This window comes from Hyperolius riggenbachi, chromosome 11 (assembly GCF_040937935.1).
Source record: "Hyperolius riggenbachi isolate aHypRig1 chromosome 11, aHypRig1.pri, whole genome shotgun sequence".
Classification (NCBI taxonomy): Eukaryota; Metazoa; Chordata; class Amphibia; order Anura; family Hyperoliidae; genus Hyperolius; species Hyperolius riggenbachi.
Genome location: NC_090656.1, coordinates 116,252,954 through 116,265,554, shown reverse-complemented (window position 1 = coordinate 116,265,554; position 12,601 = coordinate 116,252,954). Strand labels below are relative to the sequence as shown.

The following is a 12,601-nucleotide window of genomic DNA, read 5'->3' as shown; positions in this document are numbered from 1 at the left end:
TGGTATCACCAAATGCATTTGTAGGTATTTCCACAGTCACCAGTTTCATTGAAATCAATATCAAAATATCAATCAAAATAATCAATATCAAATCAAAATCATCTTTGCTCTACAGTTACAAGGACAGACACACAAGACAGAGGTCATCGCCCCACTCTCTATATGACCTGGGAATGATTTATTGAACATACAACAAGCAGCATACCCTGTAACTTGTTAAAGCTAATGGGAACCTACAACACAAATAAACAGATACTTACCTAAGGAGAGGGAAGGCTCTGGGTCCTATAGAGCCTTCCCACTCCTCTCACGGTCCCCTAATAGCAGCAATGTCACCCGATTGAATACCCCACCTAAGTGCTCCTAAAGAAGGGTGGCTCTGTACTGCGCATGCGTGAGTACTTGAGAGAAAGAGAGCTAGTGCAGGTGCAGTAGGAAGACGCCCGTCTTCAGGAACACTCAGGCTCCCGAAGACTTTCAAAGCCTTCTGCGGTGGCAGAGAGCAGGTCGGATACTGCTACCATGGGTGACAGTGCTAGAATGAGGGGACCATGAGAGGAGCGGGTAGGCTCTATAGAACCCAGAGCCTTCCATCTCCTTAGGTAAGTATCTGTTAGTTTTGGGGATCTTTTTAGGTTTCCATTAGTTTTAAAGCAAACCTGGGCAGTTTCACTTCCCAAATACGAATACTTATCTGGAGGAGGGGGGAGGGGGAGCAGGGGTTTGGATCGTGGAAAGGCTGTCCCTGTCCCTGTCTGTGCTACAGATGGTAAGTGCATGCTCAATACCATGGACACAATCAGACTTGGCTTTTTCTGCCAGAGCCCAAGTGTGTCAGTGCTAGTACAAGAGCGCAAGCTGTTGACAAACAGTTTTTGGAGAGTCCCAGTGCTGGAATGAGCTTGATAAGGAGGACGGGGAGGCCTTTGGATCCTGGAGAGAGAGTACCTTGAAGGACACTTTTTTTCCCTACAGGTACACTTTCAAATTCCAGTAGTGCATTTATGAAGAAAAAAGGGCCACTAGTGTATCCAACTGTAATTTGCGTGGCCACAATGACAAATTGGAAATTCACAAAGTACACAGAGGCAGAGAAGAACTCCTTGTCCTTCCACACTGTGACAGGGCTACTCTGTAAGTAGAAAACATGAGAAATGTTTTTAACCCCACCCTGCAAACTTCCACTGCAGTGTTGTAAGTTATGTTGGTTGGTACTAGATCGTGGGGAGGAGGTTAGGGCTATGTTTTCAGTGGTGGAGCTACACTCTTTTTTTAAAGCAAAACAATTAGTTATTATATTTATCTGAGGTTGCAGTGATGTGTGAGAAACATTTTACCCGAAAAAAATGTATGCTTAAAAGGCAACTTTGCCAACTACTTGCTGCCAATTGCATCCATCTCCTGGGGCATGAAGACCCATAGCAAAGGCCAAAAACTGGGTAATGAAAACCCGAAGTTTCAATCTGTATCAGAATCAAAAACATTTATTTTGCAAAGTACAAAGGGGGGTTGTACCCGGAATTGGTTTTGGCTCATACATGTTCTGGAAACAGGGGAGGGGATAATGTCTAAAGGCCAAGAGCCGTGGCTGCCATACATCGCTACCAGTCACACTTTTGCATCATCTATTATCCCTAAGGAGGGGTGGACAGAGGGAGGTGGAGGTTCTTGTATTTATCATCTTGTATTGTATGTATCATTGGTGCTTGTATTTTTTTTCTTGTAAACGTTAAGACCTTTTTTTTTTACAACTGTGTGTCATACATTGGGCAATAACACATTCTTTCAAGAGAATATGGAAGGAAGGGGCAACAAATTCTGCCTCAGTGCTGGTGTTCGCATTCAGTATAGTGAATTCGAACACCCGAATATTCCTGACCGCAGCTGTTTAGCACCCGAATAAGTCAGGCGTTTGCGTGTTACACTGCACTTTCTCCTTCCTGTTTGGAAGGAAGGTGATAATGAAGGGAACAATATTAGAGTTAGTCATCAATGATGTGAGGGACGGGTTTACACTTTTTTTTTGCATTGCAATGCGATGCTCCTGCTGCATACCACCGCAATGTAAAAAACTGCACTAATGTGACCTTGTGGCAGAGTGTGCTGGCAGGGTCATATGCATAGCGCCACATCCCCAACTCCCCCCCCCCCCCCCACACACACACAGGAGGTGTTACTAGCCAGAGATTTCAGAGGCATGGGGGAAGGGAGTAGGAGAGGAGAGTGACATTTTCACAGGCTGAGGGCTGGAGATACAGATCAGCTTGCCTGTGTGTGATGTGACAAACAGAACATGGCTGCCCTCATTGTATCACAGGAATAAATAATCATAACTGTTGAAGCGGTTTGCAGCTAGATTTGCTGAGTAAACTATCTAAACTTTAGATAAGATATATAGACAAGTTACTTGTTATAGGTCGTTTTTCATCTCGGATCCACTTTAAGTGAACATAAATTGTTGAGATAACAATTGTATCCATCCTACTATGCCTAAAAATTAGTTTTAGATACCCCCCAGTTTTATGTTATGTTTAAAAACTAAATAGATAATAGATAACGAAATAGATTTGTTCAAAAAATATAATACCCTCAAACAACAATTTCCCCTTCCTAATTCAATGTACTTCCGCTATCTTTAAATTCGACATGCATTCCAGACCCAATTTGCCCCACTGAAACTAGCTATGCGTTCTCATCCTATTGAAGATATCCTGACTGAGTCATTCTGGCCAAACGGGTCTCATCTCCTTTGTCTACAACACCCTAATAAATACCAATAACCCAAGTAAAGCTAAACCTTATTTACTGTGGAAAAAAGACATACCAGACCTTACAGAGGTTGAATGGACGCACTCTGTGTCCTTATTACTACTTCAATAGCAGCTCGACATAAACTATCAGCACTTAAGTACCTACATCAAACCTACCTTACCCCACACAAGCTATTTAAGATCAGTTCAGAAAACCAGGATAGGTGCTGGAGGTGTGGAGATTCTAATGCCCCACTTTATGCACATATTCTGGCTGTGCCCCAAAATTAAACATTATTAGGAGAATGTCCATGGCTTACTCTTTGAACTAGTGAGCCCATCTGTCCCATTCACATCTAAAAGCTTATTACTGAATATATTCAAACCCTCTCTGAAAGAAAACTACTTCTAGCTAGAGTAATTTTGTTCTATGCTAGAAGACAGATTGCCCTAAAATGGAAATCTTCCGATGCTCCCACAATGGAATATTTAACCCATTCCATTTACGTTGATATACCCATTTATAAAGGTGTATATGTCAATAGAGGGTCACAGAAGAAGTTCTACAAGATATGGACTAAGTGGATGTCTAAATTCAAAATTGATGTCTGGATCTCTCCTGTAGCATGTTCTGTCGGTTGCAATGGAACAGCAGCCAGATAGCCCTGGATTTCCTACATGCATGTTGTTGCATAATATTGCATATATTTGTTATGAGAGTCTTTCAGCTAGCAGCTTGTAATCAAGCTGGCTCAGGATTGAGTGATTACCATTCAGCTCTGTGGGAATTTGCATGTCTGCATCCATTGGCTGATGTCCACATAAAAGTCTGCCTCCCATTTCAGACCCCGCCCAACATAGCGTTCAGCTCCCTGAGTTGTCGCTGGGTCATTCATGTGAATTGTATATTGCATTGTTTAATCTTGTTTCTTGCTTGGACATTTGCTGTATCCGCGGGGATACAGTAAAATCCTTCTGATCCTGATAGCTTGGATTCTGCCAGCACCACGTTGGTGACTGGTAGTATTCCTTCTTGCCTTGTTCCTGAGGACGTAACGAAAGCAGCGGTTGCCATTAGTTACGCTCCTACCTGTTCGTATAGTCTATGTCAGTGTGAATGTTGCCGTCCCTGGGGCAGCGACTAGATTGGCAAAGCATTCCGTCTGTCAGTCTGTTATTTGTCTTGTTAATTATTATTACTTGTGCAATAGCTAGTTTCTTGATAAATATACATGCAGATCTACGAATATATATTTATCCGTTAGTTGAGCCGTTTGTTATTTTTCTGATTTAATGTGTATGACCTTAGCCTGTTACCGATTCTGATTCTGTCTAGTCCACTGTATCACTGCCATCTGATCTATCGTGTATGACCCAAGCCTGTCACCGACTACATCTGTTGTGTAAAATGGAAAATGTTCACAACCAGCAGTGTCATTTCCCATAGCAACTGCACATCAGACCCATAGTCAGACTATGTCATTAGCAGATAATGAAAGTCAATTGTCATTCATGGGAGTCAGATGGTCTTATGAAACTACCAGTGAACTCTCCTTGCTAGCCAGGGAGAATAAAGATTTTTGTTTACAAGAATTGTCTTATGAGGAAATATTACAGAGTAGTGAGCAAATCAAATTGTTTGTGCAGCAAGGAGAATTTGCATATCCTGCAGTACAACAATTGTTGCAGGTCCTGGAAATTCTTAAAGAGAACCAGAGACGAAGCACCCTCATGTATTTTATTACATTTATCAGTGGGAACATGACAGTAAACACCTACCCTGCTTTTAGTTTTATTCTTCTCAGTCTAATCTATCGGTTATCAACTGTGATAAGAATCCACCGACTGTTCAGTCGAGGTTTGACCTGGAATCATTATAGCTGAGTCACTCTTCTGTGGAGTCTTTTCAAGCCCAAGCCTTCCCCCTCCTGGCTCAAATTTCATGCTTTACATACTGAGAGCTGTGATGACATGGGAGGGGCTGCTGCTGCAGGAAAAATCTCTGTCTAACAGACAAGTGTGGCTGTGTGATCTGTGTGCTCTGTCTGTGCAGCCTGTCATTATTATCTACTGTATGCAGTTTCATTACTATGAGAGACACTTCCTACAGGCAGCCACAAAGCCTACCAGAATATGAAGTTGAAAGCACACAGATGAAAGCCTACAGCAGCCCTTCTTGTCTATAGTCTCATATAGCCTAGACAGCACATCCAGAACACCTCATAACCTGGAAGCAGAAGGAATATGAGCCGGCGGCCATATTGGATATTTCCTGGAGCAATAATGGATAAAAAGCACTCAAAAAGGCACACCAGAGTGGCTAAATTATCGAGTAGAGCATTTATTCTTTACAAGCTATCAACTGATATGTTTATTTTGTGTGAATCGTTCATCTCTGGTTCCCTTTAAGAATAGGAAATACCCTAGTAATGATCCAGTTAAGTCAAGTTGATTCTCTGTCAGGAGTAAACCAAGCCAAGTCCACTCCAGCTAGCTTCCTGCAGACTGTTCAAGCTGTAAATTATGCCCAGAATAATTGTTTAGTTCCTGACAAGAATGAATGGGATCCTCCATTGACAAATGAGAAATTGAAGCCTTGATTTATGATCAGGAGAATGAGCGAGAATATTTCTATGAATTTTACACCGCTAAGAGAGACATAATTTTGCATGCATGCATTGAGTCTGCTTTTTCTTTGATTGAAATGAATCTGTGTGTGCATGAGTTTGTGACTTCTTTAATTGATGCATGGAATGAGATCTTGAATGATCGCTCTGGGAGTCACTGTGTGCAACACTCAGTAACCAATGTTGATTCTGTCTCTCCATTGCCCCTAGCAACAACATCACCTGCTAGCCTTGTTTCCCTACAACCAAGAAGAGATGCACATCTTGCTTGCCTAACTCGTTATTTTGGAGGCAAGAAGTCTTTTTCGACTTTCTTGCAGAATTGCAAAATTTTGAATGCATGTCTTTTCCTCAGATCAGCTACAGCATTTCAGTAGTCCTGGTTTATTATCTTATACCTGCTTGATAGAAAGATGAGAACTTGGGCTGAGGAAGTTGCAGATGAAAATGAGGAGGTCTTGTATGAACCCCTGGAATTTGTTAAATTGATTGCAAAGTGTTTTGTGAAAAAATATAAACAAATTCCTTCTGATTTGTTTTCTGCATCTCAAGCAAAGTGATCCAGCAGATACCAATAGATGCACTCTATCTGTTCCTGACTGTTTCAGTCCTACAGATTCTGAGTATCAGAAACCCTGTTTGGGAAATTTTGAACCCAAGCATCTGAATGTTCCAACATCACACATTCTGTGCTCTGGGCCTCCTGTTTCAACACCTTGCTCTAGTTCAGTGAATGATTCAGAGGCTCTTGCCTTATCCAGAAAATGTTCCAGTAAATTTGCCCTGTACCATGAATTACTCAGTAATTATGTCCAATGAAGCTCAGGTCACAGAATCTTTATACTGTCCAACAAGTGCTCCTATGGTTCTGCCCTGCAACATGGATTGTTCAGTGATCCTGTCCAGTGAAGCTGAAAGAGAACCCGAGGTGGGTTTGAAGAATATTATCTGCATACAGAGGCTGGATCTGCCTATGCAGCCCAGCCTCTGTTGCTATCCCAAACCCCCCTAAGGTCCCCCTGCACTCTGCAATCCCTCATAAATCACAGCCACGCTGCTGACAAACAGCTTGTCAGAGCTGGCTGTGTTTATCTCTATAGTGTCAGTCTGCTGCTCTCCCCGCCTCCTGCAGAACTCCAGTCCCCGCCTGCATCCCTTCCCTCCCTGCTGATTGGAGGGAAGGGACGGGGGCAGGGACTGGAGCTATGCAGGAGGCGGGGGAGCAGCTGAGACTGACACTACAGACCTTAGTGGGGTTTGGGATAGCAACAGAGGCTGGGCTGTATAGGCAGATCCAGCCTCTGTATGCAGATAACATTCTTTAAACACACCTCGCGTTCTCTTGAAGTCGCAGAGTCTTTAGCTCCACCCTGTACTTTGGATGTTTCAAGAACCCTAGCAGAGGACTCAGAGGATCTGCTTACTTCAGTTGGTGTTGCAGTAATATTCACCTGTTTAGCAGCTGTCTTAGAATTACAGTCCAGTCTAGTAAAGCTTGATAAATCTCTGTCCAGTGAAGCAGAAGCCATTAAAGCATTGTCCTCATCAGCAAGTTTTTTAGATGCCTTACCCTGTACACAGTCGGATTTAGCTAATGTTGCCGAATCCCTGTCGAATGTTGTAGCAGCCAGGGAACTCCAGCCCTGTCCTGTGAATGTTTCAGAAGTCTTGCCCTGTAACATGGATAATTCTGACTCTGGTAAAAATAATAGAAGTCTCAGAATTTCAGTCCTGTTTAGTGAGTGTTGTCATTAGTAATGCTCCTACCTGATCGTATAGTCTATGTCAGTGTGAATGTTGCCGTCCCTGGGGCAGCGACTAGATTGGCAAAGAATTCCATCTGTCTGTGTGTCGTTTGTCTTGTTAATTATTATTACTTGTGCTTTAGCTAGTTTCTTGATAAATATACATGCAGATCTGCGAATATATATTTATCCGTTAGTTGAGCCGTTTGTTATTTTTCTGATTTAACGTGTATGACCTTAGCCTGTTTCCGACTGATTCTGTCTAGTCCACTGTACCACTGCCATCTGTTCTATCGTGTATGACCCAAGCCTGTCACCAACTACGTCTGTTGTGTATTGTATCACATAGTATCTAGCGTGATAGGCGGCCCAGAGCTGCAGTTGCTCTGGGCAATCTTGCTCCCTTGTTCATTACTCCTGTGTCCATCTGTGTAGCCTCTTCCATTACCCAGCTACATTGAGCACACACGCTGACTCAGAAAGTATACCCCTCAGCATTACAATTGATTGGTAATATTTTCACTTCAATGCCATTACTTGATTTCTGCTTTAATATGCTCTTTAGATATAGAGATGTGTTTAAATTATCATCGCCATTATTACTGGCAAACCTTGCTTTTAACTATTGTTATCTAATCCTATATTCATGGACTGGAACCGAACTGGGAGAGGGAGGGACCAGGGGGATACAATTGTTGTTTTTTGTAATGTTACAAATGATATCCGTGCGCAGTCCCACATACACTCAATACACTCGATTCAAATGCTGCCGATCTCAATTGATGCTCAGTACCAATTATAAAGGCTTAAAACAATGTCTATAATGATCGGCGCAATAAAGTCTCTCAATCTGTTCACAAACTCTTCTGAATCCACCACCACACCTCTTGTGAGATCACTCACCAGCTCCTTAGATCATATAAAATGATAACCGTTTCAAAGCTTGTCTTTCCAATGGCGAGAGATTATCTCTATATTTCCTATATCTAGACCCATCAAATAATTTCGCAACTTCACTATTCACCACAGTCTCAAAAGTATTGATTGCAACACATTTCACATCTGGAATCCAGGTGCTCTTTTTAAATAGACCAGGCTCAGTCTCACAGACAGTATGAGTAGTCCCCTTGAAATGGACCTTCAATTTAAGACTCCGTACAAACTTAAAGAAGTCCACTTCCCAGTCAAAGTGTCTGTCAGGGGAGGCCGGCACATAACCCAAACCTTTCTGCAATACCTTCATTTCCATATCTCCTAACTGGTACTTGGAAAGATTAACAACAATATTGCTTACCTCCCCCCCTGAACTTCCCTCCTGGGGTAATGGTCCCTCTGAATGGGCTGTCTGGGATTCTTGCGCTGGGACTGTGCCTTGGCCTGACCCCAGGTTAGGAAAGATAGCGGGCCGCGTCCGGCCGTTCACTCCACGCAACACTGCCGTCCTGCTGGCATCCGCGTACTTCCGCAATCCCTCGTCCGACCAGCCTTCTAGCAGGGCAGCAGGCAGGCAGGGAGCTGTGTGTGACAGGCAGGGAGCTGTGTGCGGCCCGCTTTCTTTCCTAACCTGCGCTTACCTGTATGCCTGTCATAGACATACATGGTTTACACGTGAGTGTTTTAAACAAAATAAATTTTACTGGAATTGTATTACGCTATGTGGAGCGTTTTTATGTTATTTACCCTGCATATGAGGATATGAAGAGGTGATAGAGAAGAGCCCATTTATGACCAGACGGGCTGTTGGCTTATTTGACTGAGCGCATATGATCATTTTATATGATCTAAGGAGCTGGTGAGTGATCTCACAAGCGGTGTGGTGGTGGATTCAGAAGAGTTTGTGAACAGATTGAGAGACTTTATTGCGCCGATCATTATAGACATTGTTTATTGTAATGTTATCCATGTTTTTAAAAGATAAAAATTGTTTTCCACAAAAAATTGGATCGCAAAAAACCCTGGAATCACATGTAGTGTGCAAGAAGCCTCAAGCTTGGTGATACTACAGCATAAGAGCCTGGGGCAGGACAATCGCACCACAACATTTCCCCTTGGGCATTACCCCGTGGCAGAGTGCACAAACAGAGTAACATGCATAGCTCAACCCCCCCAAACAGTGAAAAGCTCACTGCTGGAAAGGAAGTACATCACTGTATTTTGTTGGATCAGCGCATGCGTGCCGCATCGCCACTGCAACAATCTAAATAGATTTTTGCAGTACCATTGAGTCCAATGCAAAAGTCTGTCGCGCGATACCGCTCGGCAACAAACTGCACAGTCTACATCACTTCCGCCGCACTGCGTCATAGACTAATGGCCACTGAGACGGGGGATCGATGTGAAAGAATGCACCATGTGTGAAAGGGGCCTAAGCAAGAAATGTTAAAATGAGAAGGGAAATATACAATTTAGTGGTTGGCAGAACATGAACACCAGACAAGTATAATTGCACAATGAATACAATTATAGCAATAGCAAGCCAAATTTGTGCAATGAACTCACCATTAGGTACATTGTGATGGCCTTGGAGCATGTTAATCCAGTGTCACTGCACTGCACATTTTCAGAAACAATTCGAAATGTTCCATTTTCAAAATGGTCTCCACAGTAGTCCTTAAAGTAATTACAATGTACAAAATGTTATCAAAAATGGAAAATAAGTAATAGTGGAATTATATGGTAGCTCCACAATACGGTATTTAAAGTGCCAAAACAATAATGGGACATATTTAAAACCTAACAGAATATCTCATAATTCATCAGTATGACGGGTTGCTGTATGGTAATGCACTGCATGCAGATTAAACTGGACAGATGTTTCAGTCACAAACTATGCAGTTCACGTTTTCAAGGCACTATTTTTAACAGTTCCTTTTTCTTCCTCTACTTAGAGAGGAACTCCAGTGAAAATAATATAATAAAAAAATGCTTCATTTTTACAATAATTATGTATAAATGATTTAGTCAGTGTTTTCCTATTGTAAAATCTTTCCTCTCTCTGATTTACATTCTGACATTTACCGCATGGTGACATTTTTACTGCTGGCAGGTGATGTCAGTGGAAGGAGATGCTGCTTGCTTTTTTTGGCAGTTGGACCAAGCTGTAAACAGCTGTTATGTCCCACAATGCAATGAGGTTCACAGACAGAAAACTGTCAAGACCATGGTCCTGACATCACACTATAGGAGGTGTTTCACCACAATATCAGCCATGCAGAGCTCCCTAATGATCCGTTAGTGAAAAGGTAAAGATTTCTCATTGGGATGAAGTTCAATTCTTGGTCACGGTTTTTCTTTAAAACTAGCCTTAGTATTACTAATAGCTGTTCCATCTGCTTATTGCCAGTATCTACTTCCATTTCTTCTACCCATTGAGCAAATAAAAGAATATCAAGAAGTGTTTTTAAGGTTAGCATTTCATACAGCAATTGTAAATATAGTAATTGTAAAAATAAATATATAATTTCTCATTTTATTTCAGTACCTGAACAAGAGTGTATTCACATTGTCCACTAAATCGATAATATTTGTTATCAAAAGTAATGTAATTTCCATCTCCATATAGCGTACATTCCGGAGCAGAAATATCCTCTTCACAGACCCATTTACCATTGTTACAAATACTGATCACAAAAGACAAGACAAAAAAATCACTTCTGTTGTGCTTTCTCAAAACAGCCAGTACACACAGAGATTGTTTGCAGAGTATACGCATACCTATAATAGCGCTGTGAGTAAAAATGGGCGCAAAATAATGGTAATTGAATACAGGTGATTTTCCAATTATTTTATTATTTACTATAGTAGAATATCAGTAATTTTAATTAGGTATATTTTACTAAGTTCCTAACCTAAACCTATTTTCACAGAGAACCATCTCTTTTGATGCCAAACACTAACTGGTCCCCCTGGTGGTGAGTAACACAAAGGATTCCCCCCAGGTGGTGCCAAACACTAAAATTAGTGAGCGCCTAACCTTCACCCTCCACGTCTAACCCTGGGGGGGGGGGGTAGATTAACGTCAACCCCCCAGATCTGACCTGGGGGGGGGGGGTGTTAGACTTACCTTAACCCCCCACGTCTAACCCTTGGGGGGTAGACTAACCTTAACACCCACGTCTGACCCTGGGACTAGAATAGAATAGCGTCTATAAGTACCGGGCACTGGCCTGGCACCAGCTATTTTATTGGGCCAGTCCGGAGCCCATTCTTACAGTTATATCAGAGTTTTACAGGGACACCTATGGCAGCACCCAAATTTAACAACTTGCATTGTGCCCATATTTACATGACTCGGGTATATTACTCGAGCATACTAAGAAAATTCACAGTAGAATGTAATTTAACATACCATATACTACAGCCAATGCTAGCTGATGCCATGTGATCATATATGACGTGATTAAACATACAAGTACATTGGTCATTGGGGACACATCCTCCTCTTCCATCGGCTATCATGTTTTCAGGGCAAACACAGCCTGACAAACATTCGTTGCTAAACTATAAAGGAAAATAAAGAGTTGCAATGTAACCATCAGCAACAAAATCCAAGACTATAAAAAAAAACACTTTTAATACAAATTAGTCCTTTTTCTAAGATTTTAAATGTATTTACCAATAGGTATATGGATCTTACATATTCAGCAGTACTTTAGTATCAAAGAGCCTGATGTACATAACTGCAGTAATATTGGCATGCACAGAGAGCCCTTGGCAATATTACCCTTATTTCTGTCAGCAAGTACCAGAAGTTGCGCAATTAGCACGACCTGCAGTACTCGAGTAGCCCGATTTCTGCTACGGTAACGTGTATTACATATGAGTGATACCATTAGTAATGCTCATTATCATAGCAAGAGTCACGCTACTCAAGTACAGAGGGTCAGGCTAATAGCGTAACTTGTGGTACTTGCTGACGGAAATAAGGGTAATATTCCCAAGCGCTAGCTGTTCATGCCAATATTACCGCAGGTACGTGCATCAGGCCCAAAGAGTTTTATTGTTATGAAATTTAAATGAGTAAAATTATTAACTAGTATAAAACAAGTAATTGTAAGTAGAAACTGGCAATTACCAATCAGAAACTGGCTTTCCGCTGCGGAAATAGGTATGTGGAAATTGGGATGCCATTGAATACTACTTTACTGAGACTGAAAGGAAAAATGTATTTTAAATGCTATGACAGATAATGGGGTTGATTCACTAAGAAAAATTGTCCTGTTACTCGTGCTTTTCAACCCTGCGCACCTTAATGCACAAAACGCACGCTATTGGCAGCATAGCGTGCATTATTAACTTTGGTTAATAGCGCTCGCTAGGCACAGCATAGTAGCTTACGCCCGCTATTAGCCAATAACAGGCGCTCCGCTCATCCTGCCCTGGACCCCTTTGGGTCCAGTAACGTTAAAGGAAGTGATCCCTGCACTTGGACCAATAGGCTGCCTGTCATGTGACTTGTGCTATTTTTCTTAAAGGGGTT

General features: G+C 41.9%; 1 protein-coding gene across 1 annotated transcript in view; it reads right to left on the bottom strand.

Annotated features, from left to right (window-relative positions):
- LOC137537853 (mucin-2-like) overlaps nt 1-12,601 on the bottom strand; it is a 508,651-nt gene that overhangs the window by 337,158 nt on the left and 158,892 nt on the right. Inside the window, exons 17-19 of the mRNA XM_068259804.1 lie at nt 11,471-11,622; nt 10,604-10,742; nt 9,622-9,732 (exon numbers count right to left, since the gene is read on the bottom strand). Of these exons, the coding sequence (XP_068115905.1) occupies nt 9,622-9,732; nt 10,604-10,742; nt 11,471-11,622 (402 nt within the window). The remainder of the gene's footprint in view (nt 1-9,621; nt 9,733-10,603; nt 10,743-11,470; nt 11,623-12,601) is intronic.